At 40.7% G+C, this 19,987-nt stretch overlaps 1 protein-coding gene across 11 annotated transcripts in view; it reads right to left on the reverse strand.

The window, feature by feature from the left end:
- Window positions 1-19,987, reverse strand: part of TLE1 (TLE family member 1, transcriptional corepressor) — a 95,959-nt gene that overhangs the window by 34,942 nt on the left and 41,030 nt on the right. For 7 of the 11 annotated variants that reach the window (XM_053576238.1, XM_053576190.1, XM_053576164.1 and 4 more), the window contains exons 7-9: window positions 13,946-14,150; window positions 13,194-13,210; window positions 420-536 (exon numbers count right to left, since the gene is read on the reverse strand). In XM_053576238.1, the coding sequence (XP_053432213.1) occupies window positions 420-536; window positions 13,194-13,210; window positions 13,946-14,150 (339 nt within the window). Of the gene's footprint in view, window positions 1-419; window positions 537-13,193; window positions 13,211-13,945; window positions 14,151-15,763; window positions 15,808-18,501; window positions 18,611-19,987 lie in introns of those variants that run through there. The other 4 variants (XM_053576231.1, XM_053576212.1, XM_053576201.1 and 1 more) reach the window with 2 other exon arrangements.

Consider the following 19,987-nt stretch of genomic DNA (forward strand, 5'->3'; position numbering starts at 1 on the left):
GTTCCTTGGAAGAGAGGTAAAAGAGAGAACATTCTCTAGTATGTGTCCAGGCTGGTTTCAAGGCTGCCAGGCAAAGGTAGTCCAATTATTCCAAGGTCTCTGCCATAACCCAGGGCCCGAGGAAACCCTGATAGCCTTCCTGTATAGACTCTGGGAAGCAACAGAAAAGCATACCACTCTTGATCTTGACTCTTGTGAGTAAAAAGTGATATTAAAGGACAAATTCTTGATTTGTCAAGCAGCGCCAGATATTAGGCATTCCTAAAAGTAATATCCTATACCAGGTAAGAATCTATCCTCTTCATAGGATTATTTTTAAGGTATGTGGAATTATCAGTCAAGATCTTAAGAGTAACTTGGGTACTCAAAGAGTGGGCAATAAGCAAACAAATATTATTTCAAGTCCTTTAATTACTTACATAATGGCTGGAGTCCTTATCATCCACCTTCCTTTTCTTGATGTCATTGGAAAATTCAGGCCCATTTCTGCGTTTATCTGTGCCTCTTAGACTGTCTGGGACCAGGAGGGAATTACTCTGCAAGACAAAAAAAAAAAAAAAAAAAATTAATCAAAGATTTCTTCCCAAGCCTCTTTGTACACATGAAAACACAACCTGGATGTGAGAACTATTTTAGAAAGGTGATACCTACACAGCCTTTCATTCCATTTAATTCATCTCATCTAAAGACTTTGATGGCAAACATTTATAGAGGTTTATGTACTTAAAAGGGGGATCCTGACTTTACAATCAAACCATCCAAAGCCTGGTGGATCCTTCGGGCCTCGTTCAAAATATGCTTCTGTTCTATTTACAGTTAGAGAACAGGAGCTTGCTGTGTTGTATGTGTGTGTTTTTATTCTTTCCCACTGCGACTTCCTGGCTGGGAATACGCAGGCCTATGAGCAAATCTTGAGATTACTCTATTAGACATATTCTTTAACTGTAAGAGTCAATGTGTACCACTCTAAAAAGGCACAAAGGACGTGGTGAGATTAACAGCATGGTCTCCTAAAAGGCAAATCACATTTTCCGCAGCAACAATGAAGGAATTCTTTTGAATTCTTTTAATTTATTGTTGAAAATAAGGTTTGGTGTTCCTCGCCAACAGTACTGAAATTTAAGACCCAAAGTGGGAATTTCAGCCAGTGAATCTTCAATAGCGAGGCCAGCTCCCACACACAAAAGCAGGAACAAGGGACTAATCTTTTCCACAAACCACACAGGATACTTTCATTCACATATGCTGAGTACAAACTGTTGACCCAAAGAAAACAGGCATTTTAGATATTTGGGGGTCACATGACATGCTCTGACATCCCTTCAATTCCCATCTCCCCTTGGACTAAAGCATCAGAACATGTTACAATGAGTTCTTTTAAGTGTGGGATTAGCATATGCAAGGGGGCAATTTGTTCAGTGGTGTGTTACTGCCTTGAACAATGCTGAATGAGCTGTGGAAAAACCTTTCACAAAGCCCAGAAAACCCCAATTTCTGAAAGATGTTTGAGAACTAAGAAGGAGGTGTCCAGGGCCAACAGATAATTATGTTACCTTTCTCTGCCACAATTTAAAATAGAAGGGGCTGAGGGAACCTTTTACATGAGATCACATCTAATAAATACAGTGCTATGTACCAGGAGCAAATAACTTGATGGTACCAGGGGTAATCAGCCAGGTGGCTGGCTCTCAAAGCTCCCCCCCAAAACACAGACCTCATCATTGGGGTGTTGTGCCAGCTCAACCATATGCAAGAGGAAATCAAAACTGGGGAGCAGAAGGCAATCTGAAGCCTCTTGGCCCACTTCAAGGGCTAACTCTAAAAGAGCTGAGCTCTTTTATTCATGACAGTTCAAGCTACACAAATGCTAGGAGGCTTAGATAAAAGAAGGTGGGAGGGACCAAAGCTATTCAATAGAGAGAAGCTCAAAGTAATGTCTTTACCACAGTGTTTGGGGCTGAAAGGTGAGCTGGCTGGATCCCTGAACTAATTACCTAGATAAATGTCTGCTAAAAACCAACCCCTCTGACCCAGACCCACGGCCTGGCAGAGGCCACAGGAGACTTAACTCTTGCAAAGTGCTAATACGCACTCTGAAAAGCTGAGTTCCAGAAGCAGCTGCTTGCTTGCACATGGGAAAAGCGTCTCTCTTCTAGATTCTTTTAGCCCTGAAGTCTCCTCCCACAGACTCTGAGCAGGTGTGTCCAAGATAGGGCTGTTTCTTACTCAGGTTTACATCTGTCCAAGTGCCCAGCCAAATATGGCATACATTCTGCGTCTGCTGGTGATTTTTAAGTGAAAAGTCTCTCTCCACCACCTTCCAAGCCCTCCTGCTGTAATTAGCACTGGGAATCCGAAACACTTGGCCATCCCCAGACAGCATTCTAATGTCTTATTTTTTTAATGATGCCAAGTGGTAATGTGAACATATAAGGAAACTACATTTCTGTTAGGAACAATCCGACTTCTGTTAGAAATAATAACATCTCCACGGCTGGACACTGCAGACTGTCAAGCTTTGAGGCCTCTGCGTCTAAGTTACTACTGTAATTTCCGCTTGAGCGACTTAAATAAGGCCTATAATCTGAATGGGTTTTGAAAAGCTCTGAAAGTTTCTCCAAATTTGGACAGGGCTAGTAATTAGCACCCCTGCTTATCTGAAAATTGGCTCCATTCAACTGGCAGGCTTGGACAAGTTACGAAACAAAACGTCTCATCGTACCTTTGATGCTATAAAATTGACTCAAAACAAGGCAGCTTGAAGAGTGTGGGCTAGAAAGGCCTGGGAGAGCCAGTCAGTCCCGGGAATCCCTGGCTCCTGCATGGTACTTGGCAGCTTTCTACTTAAAGGCCACTCTTCCCAAAACGCGCTGCTTCGTTTTACCCCTGTTCCCACAAACCCAGTTTTCTGTGCAAAACTGCCCCTCACTTCTTCCAGCGCTGATGCTGCTCTCACTGTTGTTCTTGACATAAGCAAAGAGTTCCAGCTTGGTGAGCTTCCCTGGCAGCAAGGACAACCATTTTGGTTTTTTAACATTTGTGTATCTCTTACTGACTCCCAAAACCCAAAAGGGACTTCATAGGATTAGTGCATGTCTTGAAAAATTTTTCCCCTCATGCTGCGATTTTCTTTCATGCACCACCTACTGTTTTGTTCCTTATGGCTCAAGGGTGGAATATAGCCATTCTGTATTATGAGCCATAAATTTTAAGGATTAAGAGATTATACCTGGGTATTGACTGAACAAATCCTTTTGCCCCTTCAATAGAATTCCCCATTATCCAGGTCCAAATCTAACAAATCAAGGCAACATTTAAGAAGTGACCATTTGCAAAAGAATGAAACTGAGGTTGCTTTGCATTAAATTATTTAAAAAGTCATAAATTCAAAACACAGAAATATAATCAAATCTGAGGAGAGGCCAAAGAAACTTTTAAATCACCTACGCTCTCCCCCATCTCCTCTGTCCGACACCATAGTCACATACACATTCTCTCTCTTTTCTGTATTATCTGGTTAGATGCCTATCATAACAAAAATGTAAACACATAATGTTTTAAAATGAACATTTCATAGCCTTCTTTAAAATGAACTATGAATAGTCCCAAATTCTTGCCTTTCCATGCATGAATCCTTCCACCCAAGACTGACCCTGAAAAAGACCTCAGCAGAGTATCAGAGGAGTCCAGGCACCCGCAGCTGGGGTTCTGTGGGTGCCAACCGCTGCAGCTAACAGTTCTACAGGCCTACTTGTCACCACAGACACCACTTCCCACAGTCGCTATTTTGGAAGATTTTTAATCTACCACACAGCATTGAAGTAGAATTCATTTTCCAAATATTTATTTACTAAATAAATATTTCATCATGAATCAGAGGTTTTTTTGATCAACGAGAACCAGTATTACCACACTGACCGATATCCTATAATCCTAGCCAAGAAACTCAAATGCTTTATTTCACCTTGCAGCTGGTAAAGTTTAAATGTCTGCCAGGATTTTTCAAAAACTGTAAACACTGGGAAAACTGCTATTACAAATGTCCTGAGGACTGGGATTTCCAGACAGTAAGTTTTCCTTTGTTGTAAAATTTTCTTAAAAATAAACAAAGTCATCTCATTTACATCTTCTACAGCCAACAGGGGATATTATAAACCTGAGCAAACCCACACACTGTTTTCAAAACAAACTAAAATTCTAAAACCATGATTTCCTATGCACACACTTAAGCGTATGGAGTCAAATAAAACGATAAAGGGAGAAGAATGTCTGAGAAGACTCAAAGAAAAGATCCCCCCCTCAGAAAAGTCTGTTCAATACTAGAGGCACGGGGAGGCTTCAAAAGCTAGCATTTAGCCTAGCTGGCACGACTGTCTCTTCATTTGTCTGTATAAACTACACAGACGAGGTACAGGAACAGAGAAAACAAATTCCACAAGAAGGAATCCCTCCCTCTTAGAAAATCTAGGATGCTATGAGAAGATCAAATCTCAGAAAGCCATCTTCACTAACAACAAATTGGTATTACTGAAATGCTCCTCTTAAGAGTCACATCCACTTAACAGTGATGACAGAACAAAATAGCTCTGACAGTTAGCAAAAGAACCAGCCTAAAGAAAAAAGTGGGCGCAGTGCTGTTAGCACAGTGGTTATGGTGCCAAACACATACACTGAGGTTGGCAGGTTCGAACCCAGGCTGGGCCAGCTAAATAACAATGACAACAACAACAAAAAATAGCCGGGCATTGTGGCGGGTACTTGTTGTCCCAGCTACATGGGAGGCTGAGGCAAGAGAATCGCGTAAGCCCAAAAGTTGGGAGGTTGCTGTGAGCTGTGACACAACAGCATTCTACTGAAGGCAGCATAGTGAAACTCTATCTCAAAAAAAAAAAAAGTGACAGGGGCGGCGCCTGTGGCTCAGTGAGTAGGGCGCCGGCCCCATATGCGGAGGGTGGCGGGTTTAAGCCCAGCCCTGGCCAAACTGCAACAAAAAAATAGCCAGGCGTTGTGGCGGGCGCCTGTAGTCCCAGCTACTCGGGAGGCTGAGGCAAGAGAATTGCGTAAGCCCAAGAGTTAGAGGTTGCTGTGAGCCGTGTGACACCACGGCACTCTACCCGAGGGCGGTACAGTGAGACTCTGTCTCTACAAAAAAAAAAAGTGACAGATTTTCCAGTATTACAACCTGTGTGTAACTCCTTTGAGTAGTCACACCCAGAACACAATTACATAATTGTGAGAACCATATTTTATTAAAGACATATGTAGTACCAAGACCTTTCCCTGCTGTAGCTAATGGGATGCAGGTTAACCAGATAATTGGCAAAGTGTTTGAACCTCGGGCACAGAGAAGGTCAAGATTTTCTTTCAAAATAAAACAAAACTAAACACATCAATGCAATGATGAAATCATACCCTCACATTAGGAATTTGGTGGGGCACACTGGCTCACGCCTGCAATCCTAGCACTCTGGGAGGCTGAGGTGAGAGGATCGCTCGAGCTCTGGAGTTCGAGACCAGCTTGAGCAAGAGTGAGCACGAGTGAAACTCCTATCTCTGCTAAAAATACAAAAAAAAGAGCCGAGTGTTGTAGTGAGCGCCTATACTCTAAGCTGCTCAAGAGGCTGAGGCAGGAGAATCATTTGAACCCAGGAGTTTAAGGCTGCTGTGAGCTAGGATGACTCCATGGCACTCTAGGTTGGGCAACAGAGTGAAACTGTCTTCAAAAAAGTGTAGGTAAATCCATTAAACATAAAAGACCACCCAGAGGAGTCAAAAGCAAAATGCCAAGATTTGGACTGCCGGACCATTTTGGAAAGTGATGTGTCTACAGAGGGTGCCCCCAAAATGTATACACATTTTAAAAACAGGAAAATTTGTATTAAATTTCTAATACTCATGTCACATCCGACTTCTGCAATTATAAGAGGTACTCAACATGACTTGTATTCATCTTTTGTTATCAGTATACATTGAGTATTACAATTTTAATACTCAATATATAATATTAATACTCCAAACACCCACTCAAGACTAAAATAGTGAAGACCCAACCACTTCAATAAGAATAAAAAACAGTCTTTACAGTCTTGTTTCAAGAATTTTACTTTTCTTTAGCCATTTAATCATAATGCTCATTCACTGGTATCTTCTGGTTTTTTTTTTTTTTTTTTTTTGTAGAGACAGAGTCTCACTTTATGGCCCTCGGTAGAGTGTCGTGGCATCACACAGCTCACAGCAACCTCCAACTCCTGGGCTTAAGCGATTCTCTTGCCTCAGCCTCCCAAGTAGCTGGGACTACAGGCGCCCGCCACAATGCCCGGCTATCACTGGTATCTTCTGAAAGGTAACTCCAGAATCTACAAAAGAAAGCCAAGTCTAATGAAACATTACACCAGTGATTTTCAACTGGTATGCCCTAAAAACTTTTAAGGCTCAGTAATTAAATTGTTTTCAAAAGCAGTTCAAAGCACAGTAAGGATATTCTTTTCTTTACTCTTTTTTTGGATCAACATAATTTAAGTGTGCCACGGAAGTTTAACTATAGGTCTATAGGTTCTAGTGTGCTGTGAGATAAAAAAGGTCAGTGCTACCAAAAACTAGTTACAGAAGACTTCATGAATCCTGAGACAACCAAGCAACTCTTCTGCCAATAAGTCTAAACCGTGAAAACACCAGCAGCAAATCCAAAAGGAAAACCCACTCATGAATACAGCAAAAGCTAGACAGGTTTCCCTAATGTGAAAATAATGCACATTATTCAAATGGATTTCTTTAGCTACCATGCTGATTCCCCTTGGGAACTTTCTCCTCCCCGCAGGAAAAGTGTTTGTGTCAGAGGTACAGATTGGAAACTCGTGACACCTCATTTATCCTCAGTTACATGAAGGCAGTAGGAACCTAATTTGCCAGCACACTCCATACTGACAATTAACTTCTCGCTGAACATTAAAACAATTAGGTAACGCACCCCATCACATCTGTGTGCCTCCTCCATCTACACCTGGTACCAATTAAGCCATCACCCTGCGCCTGCTTTTTGCTGCAGTCCAATTGGTCATTCACATGTTCTGCAACCACAGGATGCCTTCATTGTTACGCTCTCATCTCAGCTGGCCCCTCTACCTTCCTCCTCCCAGTAAAAACAAGACAAATATAAACCTTAGAGCAAAACATAAACACAATATTTTAAAGTAATTTTTAAATGACCTCATGACACTGTCATTCTCCAACTCATGACCCAATCACAGTGAAAATCAAATTTGTCAAGTCAAACCTTTATTTAAAAGCATGTTTTCTAAGAGCTACTTAGTCTTTGTTCCTCTTTGCTCCCCAGCTCCTACTGAGATACTTTCTAATGCAAAAAAGGCCCTGAAACTAGCAGGTATTGGGTCAGGAGTTGTATTGGGTATCTGGTGGCCCTTACAATCCCATCTCCTCATCTCAAAGATGAGGACACAGATATTACTGCTTACCTAGGTTCCAGTGAAGAAGTGATAGAAATGATTAGAAGTCAAGGAAAAAAATAAATGAACCCTGCTCACAATGACAGGCATTAAGTTTTCTCAGTACAGAAGACAAACTGAAGTCTAAAAAAGGTTTTGAAGAGAAGAAAAAAAAAGTTTTCTGCCTTTTTTTTTTTTTTTTAAGAATAAAGATGCCCTATTTTTATAGTAATCACAGTGAGACAAAATCTGAATGTTAAGCCAGTTGCACAAAGGTCCCAGTATCCACCTGGTAAGTTAGTGCATCCACAGTAAACAGACGCCTCAGCCTGGTGCAGGTACACACCCCTTCCAAAAAAAATTTTTTTTTTTCCCAGAAAAAGACCAACAGTATTATTCTCCAAAGCAAGCCTCATGCCTTTTCTCCTCCTTGCCTTCTGTGTTTACTGTCGTTTGGAGAAAACATGAAGTGAAAAATCGTACTGAACTAGGATCTAGTCCTACCCCCTGCCAATTAACTAGTCAAGAACAGCCAGAGTAGAAAAACAAAATAAAAGACCGTATTATACTAAATAAGGTCATGACCGTCAGAACCACCTTTAAGAAGTTATAAATACGAACCCCTGGTTATCTGATTAGTCAGTTACAGAGTTAACATGGTCTCTGAGACAACCTTGGTTAACTAAGTAACTCTGTGACCAGACCTACCCAGACTCCTTGATCTTGTTATGTCACTGACAAATGATGGTGCTATGCCATACGCCTATAGAGTTGATGAATGGTGCTTAAGACCTTTCAGGGTCAAAAACTCCTTTTGAGAATTTGCTGAGTTATAATCTCTCCCCAGAATTATGCAAAAGAACATAGACCTACAACACTCTGCATACATTTGCAAAGCCCATCCATGAACCTTAAGTCCACACACCCTCTGCTCTGAGGTCTCACTGATACCCCCAGAATCTCTTCCCTTTTCCACATGGGTTAGGTGTTTAAGTGTTTTATACTCCACAAATATTTAACTATGACATTAAAATGGACCACTGCAAAATGACAAGTACATGTAGTATCTCAAACAGTGCATAGCACACAGTAAGTGCTCAACAAATATGTGTTACATGAATCCAAGTAGGTAAATAAATACGTGTTCCAGCATACGTTTTTAAAAGCTATATAATTTTTTTTGTCAATTCTCTAAGTCCGACTGTTTCAAGAAGATATATTTAAATGCTATTCCCTGTGGCTGAAAGTTAATTCAGTTTATCTTTAAATTAATGGAAATACCTAAAGTTTTTATTACTAAATACTACTGCAGCAATAAATGCCTTTCCTAAGTCCCTTCATATTTCTTTGCTCAGAAAATAAGTTTTTATGAATTAGTAAAAAGTCAAATCTTAATTTAAAAACAACAGCTAAACTATGAAAACCACAGCAAAGCCATCATTTCTTCCTTTCAGAAACAAATTTTAAAGTCATTTTCATATTTTCACTATTCTTAGTACAGGCAAGTGTCACTTAACAACAGGACTACTTTCTGAGAAATGCATCGTTAGGCAATTTTGTCATTGCGGGAATATCAGAGTGTGCTTACACAAACCTGGAGGGCACAGCCTACTGCACACCAAGGCTACATGTATGGCCGATTGCTCCTGAGCTGCAGACCTGTGTAGAATGGCACTGTACTGAATACTGCAGGCAGCTGCATCACAATTAAATATGGGTGTATTTTTTTTAATTATTTGTGTGTTTAAACATATCTAAACATAGTAAAAGGTACAGTAAAAATATTTTATTATAATCCTATGGAACCACAGTCATATATGTAATCTGTCACAAAAGCAATATTGTATAGCACATGTACTTTGATTTTCTAGGTTTATTTATTTATTTATTTTGAGACAGAGACTCACTTTGTCACACTCAGTAGAGTGCTGTAGCATCATAGCTCACAGCAACCTCCAACTCCTGGGCTCAAGTGATTCTCTTGCTTCAGCCTCCCAAATAGCTAGGACTACAGGCGCCTGCCAATGCCCAGCTATTTTTAGAGACAGGGTCTCGCTCTTGCTCAGGCTGATCTCGAACCTGTGATATAGGGAAATCCCCCACCTCGGGCTCCCGGAGTACTGGGATTATAGGCATGAGATACTGCACCCGGCCTCTGTTGCTTATATTAAGGTACATTTATTTTCCTTTAAGTAACAAATTCTATTGGTTTATTTGCAGTGACAAAATTAATCAAACTACCAGCCAGCTTTAGGCTCATAGATAAAAATCCATACATACCCACATTCCCTCTGGATCTGCATGAGCCTCTGATTTCTGCATTTGGTATAAATATGCTCCATTCAGAAATAAGAGCAAGAAAAATAATAAGGAAGCCTGAGTCTTATTTCTGACTGAGGTTCTCAGAGTTCTCCAAGTACTCTGAGTGTCCCAGAGACCCTGACAAATCTCTACAAGGTCAGATTTTCTTCTAAACTTCAACCAAAACAATGAGTCACAACAGATTAAATGCAAAAGCTAATAAAAACCCAACTATTCTCTTATAAACCAGGTATTAAAGACATTTGCAGACATGCAAAACAATGCCACTATTTTGGAAAATAGTTATTTTTCATTAGTAATGTTATTAACACTTAAATAAAGTAGCTCTTTATTTCGGTGATTTTAACATTTGTTTTATGCTAACCCAGTAAGTATCAAAATATGTAATCCCAGATAAACAAAAGTTTTGGAGGGACATAGTAATTTTAATTTAGGGGTGTGAAAATCTGAGACCACAAGGGTTTGAAAATCACTGGCCTGGGCCTGGCACAGTGGCTCACACCTGTAATCCTAGCACTTTGGAAGGCCAAGATGGGAGGATTCCTGGAGTTCAAGATCAGTCTGGGCAACATAGAGAGACCCTGTCTCTATAAAAATTAAAAAATTCATCTTGGCATGTGGTGCACACCTGTAGTCAGCTATTTGGGAGGCTGAGGTAGGAGAATCTCTTGAGCTTATAAGTATGAGGCTGCAGTGAGCTATGATCAGCCACAGCATTACAGTCTGAGTGACAGAGCAAGATACTGTCTCAAAAAAAAAAAAAAAAACCACCTGCCTATAGCAACTGTCAACTCCTCATTGGGCAAAACAATAGCAATACAGAACAATTAACTGACTTTATCTGCCAAGAAAAATTAGACTTTATAATTCAAGCCACTTTATTAAGTAGATGAGTACTATAATATTTTAGGTACTACAAGTACACATCATCTCATTATCCATTGCTTCTCATACTTAATTTGGTATAAAATTTGAAGAGCTACTTAATTTTTTATGACTGCAGCAAAATCCCACTTTTGTGGACAGAGAACAATTTAATTCCTCTCTACAGACTAATAATGTTTAGGTTATAATTAGTATCGTTTTCCTACCTTGTATCATCCCCCAAGAGTTTTCTGCAGTAATTAGCCAGGAAACATACTTATGTATACTTATTCTGAAAATGCTCAGTTAAATGATCATCAATAGTTGCCAAAAGTTTGATACGCAAAAGGGTATATGCCACTAATACTTAATTTCACTGAATTTTGATAGCTAAATTCATTGATTGCTAACTCATAGCTGCCTGAAAACTCAAGAACTATTTTGTACTTTAAGGGTACAACCACACTTCCTCCTCCCACTCCAACAAACCAGTGAATTAAGTACTTGCATACATTTTTCAGTCAAAAATACAAACAGGACATTATTAAACATATTCAGAAACACATATGAAGGCTCAGCATCTGCAGCTCAGCAGCTAGGGTGCTGGCCACATACACCGGGGAGGGCAGGTTCGAACCCGGCCCTGGCCTACCAAACGACGACAACTACAACAACAAAAAATAGCTGGGCATGTGGCAGGCACCTGTAGTCCCAGCTACCTGGGGAGCTGAGGCAAGAGAATCACTTAGGCCCAAGAGTTGGAGGTTGCCGTGAACTGTGACGCCATGGCACTCTACCGAGGGCGGCATAATTAGACTCTGTCTCAAAAAAAAAAAAAAAAAAAAAAAAACACGCATATGAAAAATGCCTCTAATAGCTTTAGCACACAAACTTGTACTCATTCATGCTTCCGGCATTTCAGAGGCACAGACCAGACCCTGTGGCACCACTCTGCCACACTGTGATATCAGTAAGCTGTTGGGCTTCTGTTCAAACCATTGAGAGCCTTTGTCTTCCAGTATTTTTGTTACTTTGCCACAATTCTCTAAGGAAGGGCTTGACTCCTCTAATTATAAATGTATGTCCCACTCTGCCTTACATGTAGTAAATACTCAGTTAATATATGGTCATTTAAGGCAACAGAGCAGTAAAAAGTTGAGTCCCAAAGCTAGAGTAAGTCCAATAATTAAAAGTATGTAACAACCAAAAGAGTGTGGGTTTTCCAAATATTTTCTGCCATCTGTTTTCTGATCTGGGTTGGGTTTTTAAAAATTTGACACTCTGCTAAATGAACACAGCAGAAAAAATGACCATCAGTGGGGACACTGAAACACCAAGTCACCTCCATAAATCAAAACCAGTTTGCTAAGTTTGTACTTTGTGCCTAAGCTATAAAACTACAGGTATTTCCTAGCTATAATTGTTCTGTACTCCCTTCATCTGCTCACAACATTTTCCATAGAAAACTTACAGCTCAAGAATTTAAAAACTAGCTACTCTCCCTTCCTGTAGCCATTACCCACTCTTCCATCTAATATGGAATACTTCCACATATATGAAGTATGCTAAGACCTAGCTCAAAGATAGGTAACCACTATTCTTCACACACACACAAAAGCCTAATCTTTTCAAACTAAAAAGATTTAATAACTTCCTCAAACTCTTAACAAAAAAATTATCAGAATGATTTAAAAGTTTAGTATTCCTTTTTTTTTACCATACCAAACATAGTCAAAATAGTATGTTCTGAAAGAAGGAAAGAGGCAAAACCCATAGGCAGTTCTATATAAAAGGGGCCTAATTCTAGTTGCTCTATAACGTTTCAGAGACGCATTTTAGATACAGGGCGCCCCTATAGGTAACTGTAAAATACAAGGACACATTAAATGTGCATCTTGTATAACAGGTACGACTTAGGCTGATGACAAGATGAACTCTGTAAGCATACAGCCCTGTCCGCTGGATTTCCCTGTTTTTAAGAGCTTACTTATACTCTCAGTTCTTAGGTCTAAAATAAATTTTAAGTTCAAGTTCACACTCCAAGGACAGTAACACAAAGAAAACTAGAAATGGAAACCTAGCAACTAAGATGCATTCACAGCGGATAATGAATGGTTTAGGTAGAAATAATACATTACTAACCAACTTCACATACAGATTGCAATCTCTTGCCTGTAAAACTGATTTAAGATATAAAAGTGAATACTCTTTTAAACTCCAGGCAAGTAGGATTTAGAATGCAGCAATAAACATTTTTAAAGTAGGTCTGGGGCACATACAGACCAAAGTGTATTTCTAAGTAAGGAATCACAGCAAATAGCTTTGCCTCCAAATTGTGCCCCTCTCATCTGAGGCAAGATTTATAAAAAGGACAAGAGAGAGGCAAGTAGGCAGATGAGAAAAAAAATTAAAGAAAGAAAAAGTGTAAGAAAAAAATAAATGAGGTCACTGAGAGACAAGGGAAGTGTGTGTGTGTGCGTGCCTGCCTATGTTTAAAGAAAGGCAGTATGGGGACGCTTTGGTAGAAGGGGTCGGCGTTCGTGTGCAGCAAGCGTTTGTACTTACTGTGCCCGGCTCTCTGTCTGCTCCCGAGGTTACCAAGAAACGCACAGACATGCCCGTTCAGACACAGAGGCAAGAACAGAAATAAAAAAAAGGGGGGAATAATTAGAACGCAAGCCCCAAACAGTTTTAAAAATGGCTTTTATTTATATAAGTCATTGCACATTCCTAATACAGTGATTTCCTGAAAATTACAGTATTTTGTAAACATAAGATTTACAGTTTATCCATACACAAAACCTATTTTTTTTATTTCTTGACAGAATAAATTACTTTTCTTCAAAAAATTAGTCAAGTGCAATTTTGTCCAATATTTAATGCATACTAGAATTAAAGCCTATGAAACTAAGTAGTAACAGATGCAATTATCAAACCTTTCATTTGAACACATTCACTTTCAAATTTAACTTCTTAGTTCGCCCCATTTAACAACATTACTTTCTTTGAAAATTACCCAATTAAGCAGTTAACAGTTTTCCATAATATCGTACAGGCCACTGGCATTAACTAGGCAGTTGCCAAGATGTCAAGATGCCTGCCATCTAACGAGATCGAGAAATCTACAGATGCCCACGGAAAACCCTGCAAACTTCCAGGGTGACCTGGGTTTCAGTGGAAATCTTTGCGACAGTTCCTCTTATCTCATTGTTTGCTCTCTGTGTATGGGTTGGGGCTTTCTTTAGCGATGCACACAACTTTGCGGCACTGAATGAGTATGAGGACAAAGTCCTAATCTGGCTTGCCCGGCCTCTCACCTCTGTGGTGCTCGGCATCGTGGTGCTTCTTGTCATCTTTTATTGCCAAGTGAGACTGCCCACTCAGAGCACTAGACAGCGCGAGAAGGCCGGCACTGCCCCCGAGGGGCGGGATTCCAGGAGGCTGAAGTCCCGAAGGGTGAGGCGTTAGGGGTACTGGGGGTCCGTGGCCGTGAGAAAGATGCTGGGCTTGCAACTGCTGCTGCTGTTGGTGGTGGTGGGAGAGGAGGTAGAGGAAGGAGAGGAAGAGGAGGAGGAAGCGGAGGAGATGGTGGCAGCGGTGGTGATGGTGGTGCAGGAAGAATCCAAACAGGACAGGACAGAAGGTGGAGAACACAAAACAGCAGGAGTGACACACACACACACGAAAGGAACGGAGAGAGGGAAGAAAGGGGAAAAAATGCAATTAGTGCTTTCAGTTGATCAAAAGCTTTCATCTACTCACAGTTACCCTCTTTCTACCTTCCCAGAATATAATCCTCACATCTACACTGCCACTTCCTGGTATAACTTGCCCCCTGAGAGCGTGGCAAGGATGACATTAGTAAGCATGCTGAGTTAATTCCATCTCTAAGCATCTCCAGGGATAAAATCCAGTATTGTCACTGAATCTAATAGGACACCACAGATTTTAAAACTCATCCCGATTTCAGGGAGGTTAAAATTAGGGCGTGGAGGAAGAAAGGTGACATGCATCTAAAAACTCAGTAGCATCATCCCAACTGGTCCCAGTTACTAGGTGACTACATTTTACCTCTGCATTCTTGCATTAATGTACCACCATGGTATGATGAGACAAAACCAAAACACCTGTATTTTTAGTGAACAGAATTTGCAAAGGAAGAACAAGTATCTGGGTGTCTTTTAAGTACCACCCAGGTACTTGTGTGTCCTCATTTCTTGAAGCCCTCTTCTGCACTACAAAGAATTACTGATATTCCCATTTGCCAGAAGGAACAAAGGCTGAAAGACATTGAATAGATGGCTGGGGCTCTCCCCACTGATAGGATGGGACTGCAGCCAGTGCAGGAAGGACCCTTACATCTGCTCTCTTTATCACACTGCCACATACGGTGGGGGGGCAGGGGGGGGCCCAGGGCTGATGATGGCTGTAGAAACCTTAGAGATGAAACCCTTCATTCTTGGCCTATCTCCTGAGTTCCACACCTTAAACTCACTCCTTCTAGGTCACCAGTGAAAACACTGAGACCATGGAGGTTAAGATCCTTGATGAGGAAAGTACCTTTCAATAGTTGTATAGGACGCCAACAGCAATGACCCAAGACCCTATCCCTAATGCCCTTTCCCCTACACCACTTACAAGCCTCTGCCCATACCCAAAGTTCTAAGTCTGCTCACAATAAACAGTGTCACTGCTCTCATATATACTGAAAAGCACATTGTCTGAAATGAAAAAATACCCAAGAAATGGCTCCTGCACTAGGAACTTGGCCACATTTCATCTGTCCAACATAAAACTTGCTTTTGATGAGACAGTAAAAATGATTAAAGCTCCATTTTCTAAGGTACAATGTTAGAAAATTCTTAAGGTTCTGATTTGTGCTCACTTCCCTGGGACTCAATTACCTGTTTTATTTATTACCCCCTTGAGTGTAATGAATATATTAAATCTTCACACCAGATCTTCAGTGATTTCCACCCAGCCTTCTGATTTTTAACGAAATCTCAAATACACTTCCCACCCACAAGAGTAAAGGAAAATAGCATCTTAAAATCAGAAATCAGTGTCTGCTGTTAACTTTACAACAAATTTTCAACCACTCCTAGCAACTTAAAAAAAAATCTTTAGAAGCCAACCTTCTTTTTAAACTTCCGTTCCTTCTTCCAAAGAGAGCATAGTTCTAATTAGAGGGAAAATGGAAACAGGGGTGAGGTCAGAGCAGGCAGCATTCATAGTATTCTTGGAAAGTATTTATAAACTACTCATTCACCACTTGAGATCATAATAACAATTTCTTTACACATAAAATCACCTTCCTGTCATCCCAAAGACACTAATTCTTGCTCTGTCACCTTTTAAGAGCTTGGCAATAGTGAGACATAAAACTGAAGAAGCTTGCAGCAGCATCACGGTCCACTAGGCGTGCTCATTAGCACTTAATTAGGAACTAGACACCTGCCATGAGAAATGTGTTCGGAGAAGGATGAGGAACAGGTCTGCCCTACCAGCAATTACCATCATTACTTGGAGTGTAAGAGCTATGTCCGGCTTCTGGGGGGAAAGGCAATGATGCATACACAAGCAAGTGCAGTGGGGTAATTAAGCACGGCACTAATTAAAAGAAGATGAGAGAGGGGAAGCAGAGGGGAAGGAATCTAACTACAGGGTGGAGGACACCACCTCTCAACCCCTCTCTGCTTCCTTCACTCCCCCTAAAATCCAGAACAGAGTCACCAGAAGACAACTTTGGAGGTGGAATTTTATGTCACAGCAAACACATATTCGGGTCATATTTGGAAAGACAAAAATCCAAGTTAGCTTTCAGAAACGATGAAATGGAAAAAGCAGGCTCTGATAGACAACTAAAAAGAGGGACTAGTTTATATAATAACGGGGCTTCGCCACAGCTGTGAAGCAGAGCTACGCAGTTAAACCCTACAGTTGGGCTAATAACTACCAACAGGACAGAGTAACTGGCCGCAAGTAACTCCCTCTTCTTCCCTGCTTGGCTTCCCGGGCCTCTTGACGAAATCACAGTCAGAAGAGGTAACTGGGTTCTTCCATCCAGAGTTCCGGCATGATGAAAGTGGCTTTTTTTTTTTTTATAAAATCCTGGTTAAACTGAAAGGAGTACTACTAAGCAGTGCAGGGATAGATCAGTGCTGTTGAGGATGCTGGGATCCAAGGAAACGTGGATATACCACCTCACCATCTCCCTCTGTTCCTGCCAGCAATGCTCCTAGACAGTGTTTGCATATCCATTATCAGGGCTGAACCCAGGATGGCTCCCATTTCACATAGGAGACTAGTTTCAAAGCAAAGAGGCCTGCCCATGGCTCAGAGCCAGGATGAGGGCTGTGAACCGTTTGTTTCCTAGAACATCATTTCTCCTATAAGCCCAGCGTCCCAGTCATGTTCCCAAACACCAGAAAGGAAAACGGGACCCATCTCTTTCTCCACTGATGGCTTCACATTTCATTCCATGCCCAGTTAACAAGATGCTCTGGAGAATGCGAAAATACCAGGTACCCAGGACAAATCACCTTCTTCATCAGACTTTAAAGGGGATGACCTGTTTTGTTTGTTTTTTTTTAAAAAAACAGAGCCTCACTCTGTTGCCCAGGCTAGAGTGCCACAGCTTCAGCCTAGCTCACAGCAACTTCAAACTCCTGGGCTCAAGTGCTCCTCCTGCCTCAGACTCCCAAGTAGCTGGGACTGCGGGCATCCACCACAACATACTGCTAATTTTTCTACTTTTAGTAAGTATGCGGTTTCACTTTGCTCAGGCTGGTCTCAAACTTCTAAGCTCAAGCAATCCTCCCACCTCGGCCTCCCAGTGTGCTAGGATTATAGGCATGAGCCATTGTGCTTAGCCAAAGTTTATTCTTATGCCCACTTCTATCGTCCCCACTTAATGACTGTCCCTACAGCTGAAAAAACAGAATATCATTTGCTCTCAGCTTTGTTCCAAGGAAGCTCGTAAAGAAAATTAAGCCTAAAAGGAGACGGCTCTGGCTTTTCTCAGAAGTAGATGCTTAATATTATAAATAAAAAGTGTCATTTCTAAGATAAAACATTTATTTAAATGAATGAAAGCCCATATCTAAAAGAGTAAAAGAGCTAACTCCAAAAGGGCTGCCCACACCTGACCCATCTGTCCTTGCAGGCACATTTTCTCTCAGCAAGACTTACCTGAGACCATGTGGTACCCATCACCTTCACCAAAAGGAAAAAGCAAGGATGCTACTTAAAGAACAAAAGTGACACTGACATTACCACATAGCCAAAAACTCAAAAACTATGTCAAGTAGGGAAATGTGTATGCATCTGTCCCCTATGACCAAAACGGGCACCTAACATTTAGAAAACTTATAAATGTTTTTCAGCATGACAGTAAGGGTGGAGAAATTTATCCTTCCACCTAGCCATTATGGTAATTAGGAAACTTTTTTAAAGTTAATGTTTACAGAATTATATAGCACAGAATATACAAGCAAAATAGTTGGTAAAGCTACTAGAAAAGGTATTTTTGATGAGCAATGGCAGTTTTTAGTAATCTAGCTGGTTTCTCAGGGAGTCAATGTAGACTCATGCTTCTCAAGCAGAGCCAATTGATATCCTACCCCCTGGCCCCCAAGACATTTGTCACTAGTGATATTTATGATTGTCACATGGGGGAAGGACAAATGGGGCTAGAGGCCAAGGATGCTGTTAAACACACTACGATGCCCAGGAAAGGCCATCCCCCACCCCCGGAGGGAATCGCTGAGCCCAGGATGTTAGCAATGCTGAGGTCGACAGACTCTGTCTAGACCTAAGCTGAATTCTGGCCCCTTGCATTAGAATTCCTGTTCTTATATGCCAAGAGACTTACCAAATTGTTGCTTTAAAAAAATGCTTTTCCTCAGCATGAACATGTGCTCTCCAGTGGGGAAACCTTGGGAGAGACCTAGGAAGTTGGTTTGCATGGTGGTGAAGCCCAGGGCAAAAAATAAAATTAGCTTTGCCCCCCCACACACACACACACAAAAAAATGCTTTTCCAGCATTCAAGCATTCACTGTCCCTTCATCACCATCCAAATATACTGTCACAACTCAAAACACTGAACATCTGCCTCTTCAACCCAATTCCATTAACAATTTCAAACTTAAACAAGAACACCTCATATTTTACAAAACAACTTAGAGAAGAGCTACACTGAGAACATTCACATACTGGAGTTTTGGTCCCCCAAAGGGAATTATGAAAAAGTTTGGATTTGGGAATAAAATAATAAATGCACTTGCTCTAACAAAAATAATCTAATATCTAAATAGGGTGAGACTGAGACAAAAAAAAAAAAAAAAAGAAAGAAAAAAAACCTGAGTTAATGATAACAGAAAACCCACAAGGAATAAAGTCACCTCAACCGTGTGGAACATCCACACATTTAGAATTTTAATTTACATTTAACTTAGTATAGCTTAGATCAATTATGTTACTATAAAGAAACTGTGACATTTACATTCAAGTAACTGTGTAGTTCACGGTTTCTACATTTCTGTTTCTAAAACACAGGTATAGTACACAACATTGCCATCAAGGTGCCTAATTTCCACCTTTTCCTCCCTGGACGCTAAGCTCCCTACTACCAACCACTAATCAACTTTAATTTCTGAAATTTAGCCCATTTTATAACCGCAAGAGAAACTATGCCAAAAAACTGTCACAAAAATCGCACACTTAACCCAACCTGAACTAAAAACATGCCCCTAAGTGGAATCTCTACTGCTAAGAGTTGACAGTGAGTGGCCTTTGAAAAGGGGACAAAAATGTGTAAAGTAGCATTTGTTGACAGTTCTCTCCAAATCACCCTTCCTTCATTTCTATTTTCCTGTCCTTTACAACACTCAATTCTTATCTTGGGAGGCTGCAGAAAAACTAAAATTGATATGCAACCTTAAACCAGTGGGAAAGAGCCATCTGGCAACAGAAACATCAAGACCTCCACTAGAAGAGTTATCTGAAAACCTCCCATTATGTGAATGGGCTCTCCCATGAAGAGGGTCAAGGCTGATAAACAGGTAGAAATTGCTTACTGGGGCCAAGAGTTCTCCAGCTACTTGAAGACAATAAGAAAATGAAGTAAAATGACAATTCACCAAATGATCCTATCTCAATGTAGGAATGCAAACAAAATGACACATGGGCAACTTAAGGAACGGGAAAAAATGGCATCCAGTAAGAGATTCATATCCAAAATACATAAGGAACTCAACAGCCAGAAGATAGCCCAGTTAATAAATGGACAAAGGACCTAAACAGACATGTCTCCAAACAAGACATGTAAATATGGTCAACAGGTATATGAAAAAAATT

The sequence above is a fragment of the Nycticebus coucang genome, chromosome 2, assembly GCF_027406575.1.
Source record: "Nycticebus coucang isolate mNycCou1 chromosome 2, mNycCou1.pri, whole genome shotgun sequence".
In the NCBI taxonomy this organism is placed as follows: Eukaryota; Metazoa; Chordata; class Mammalia; order Primates; family Lorisidae; genus Nycticebus; species Nycticebus coucang.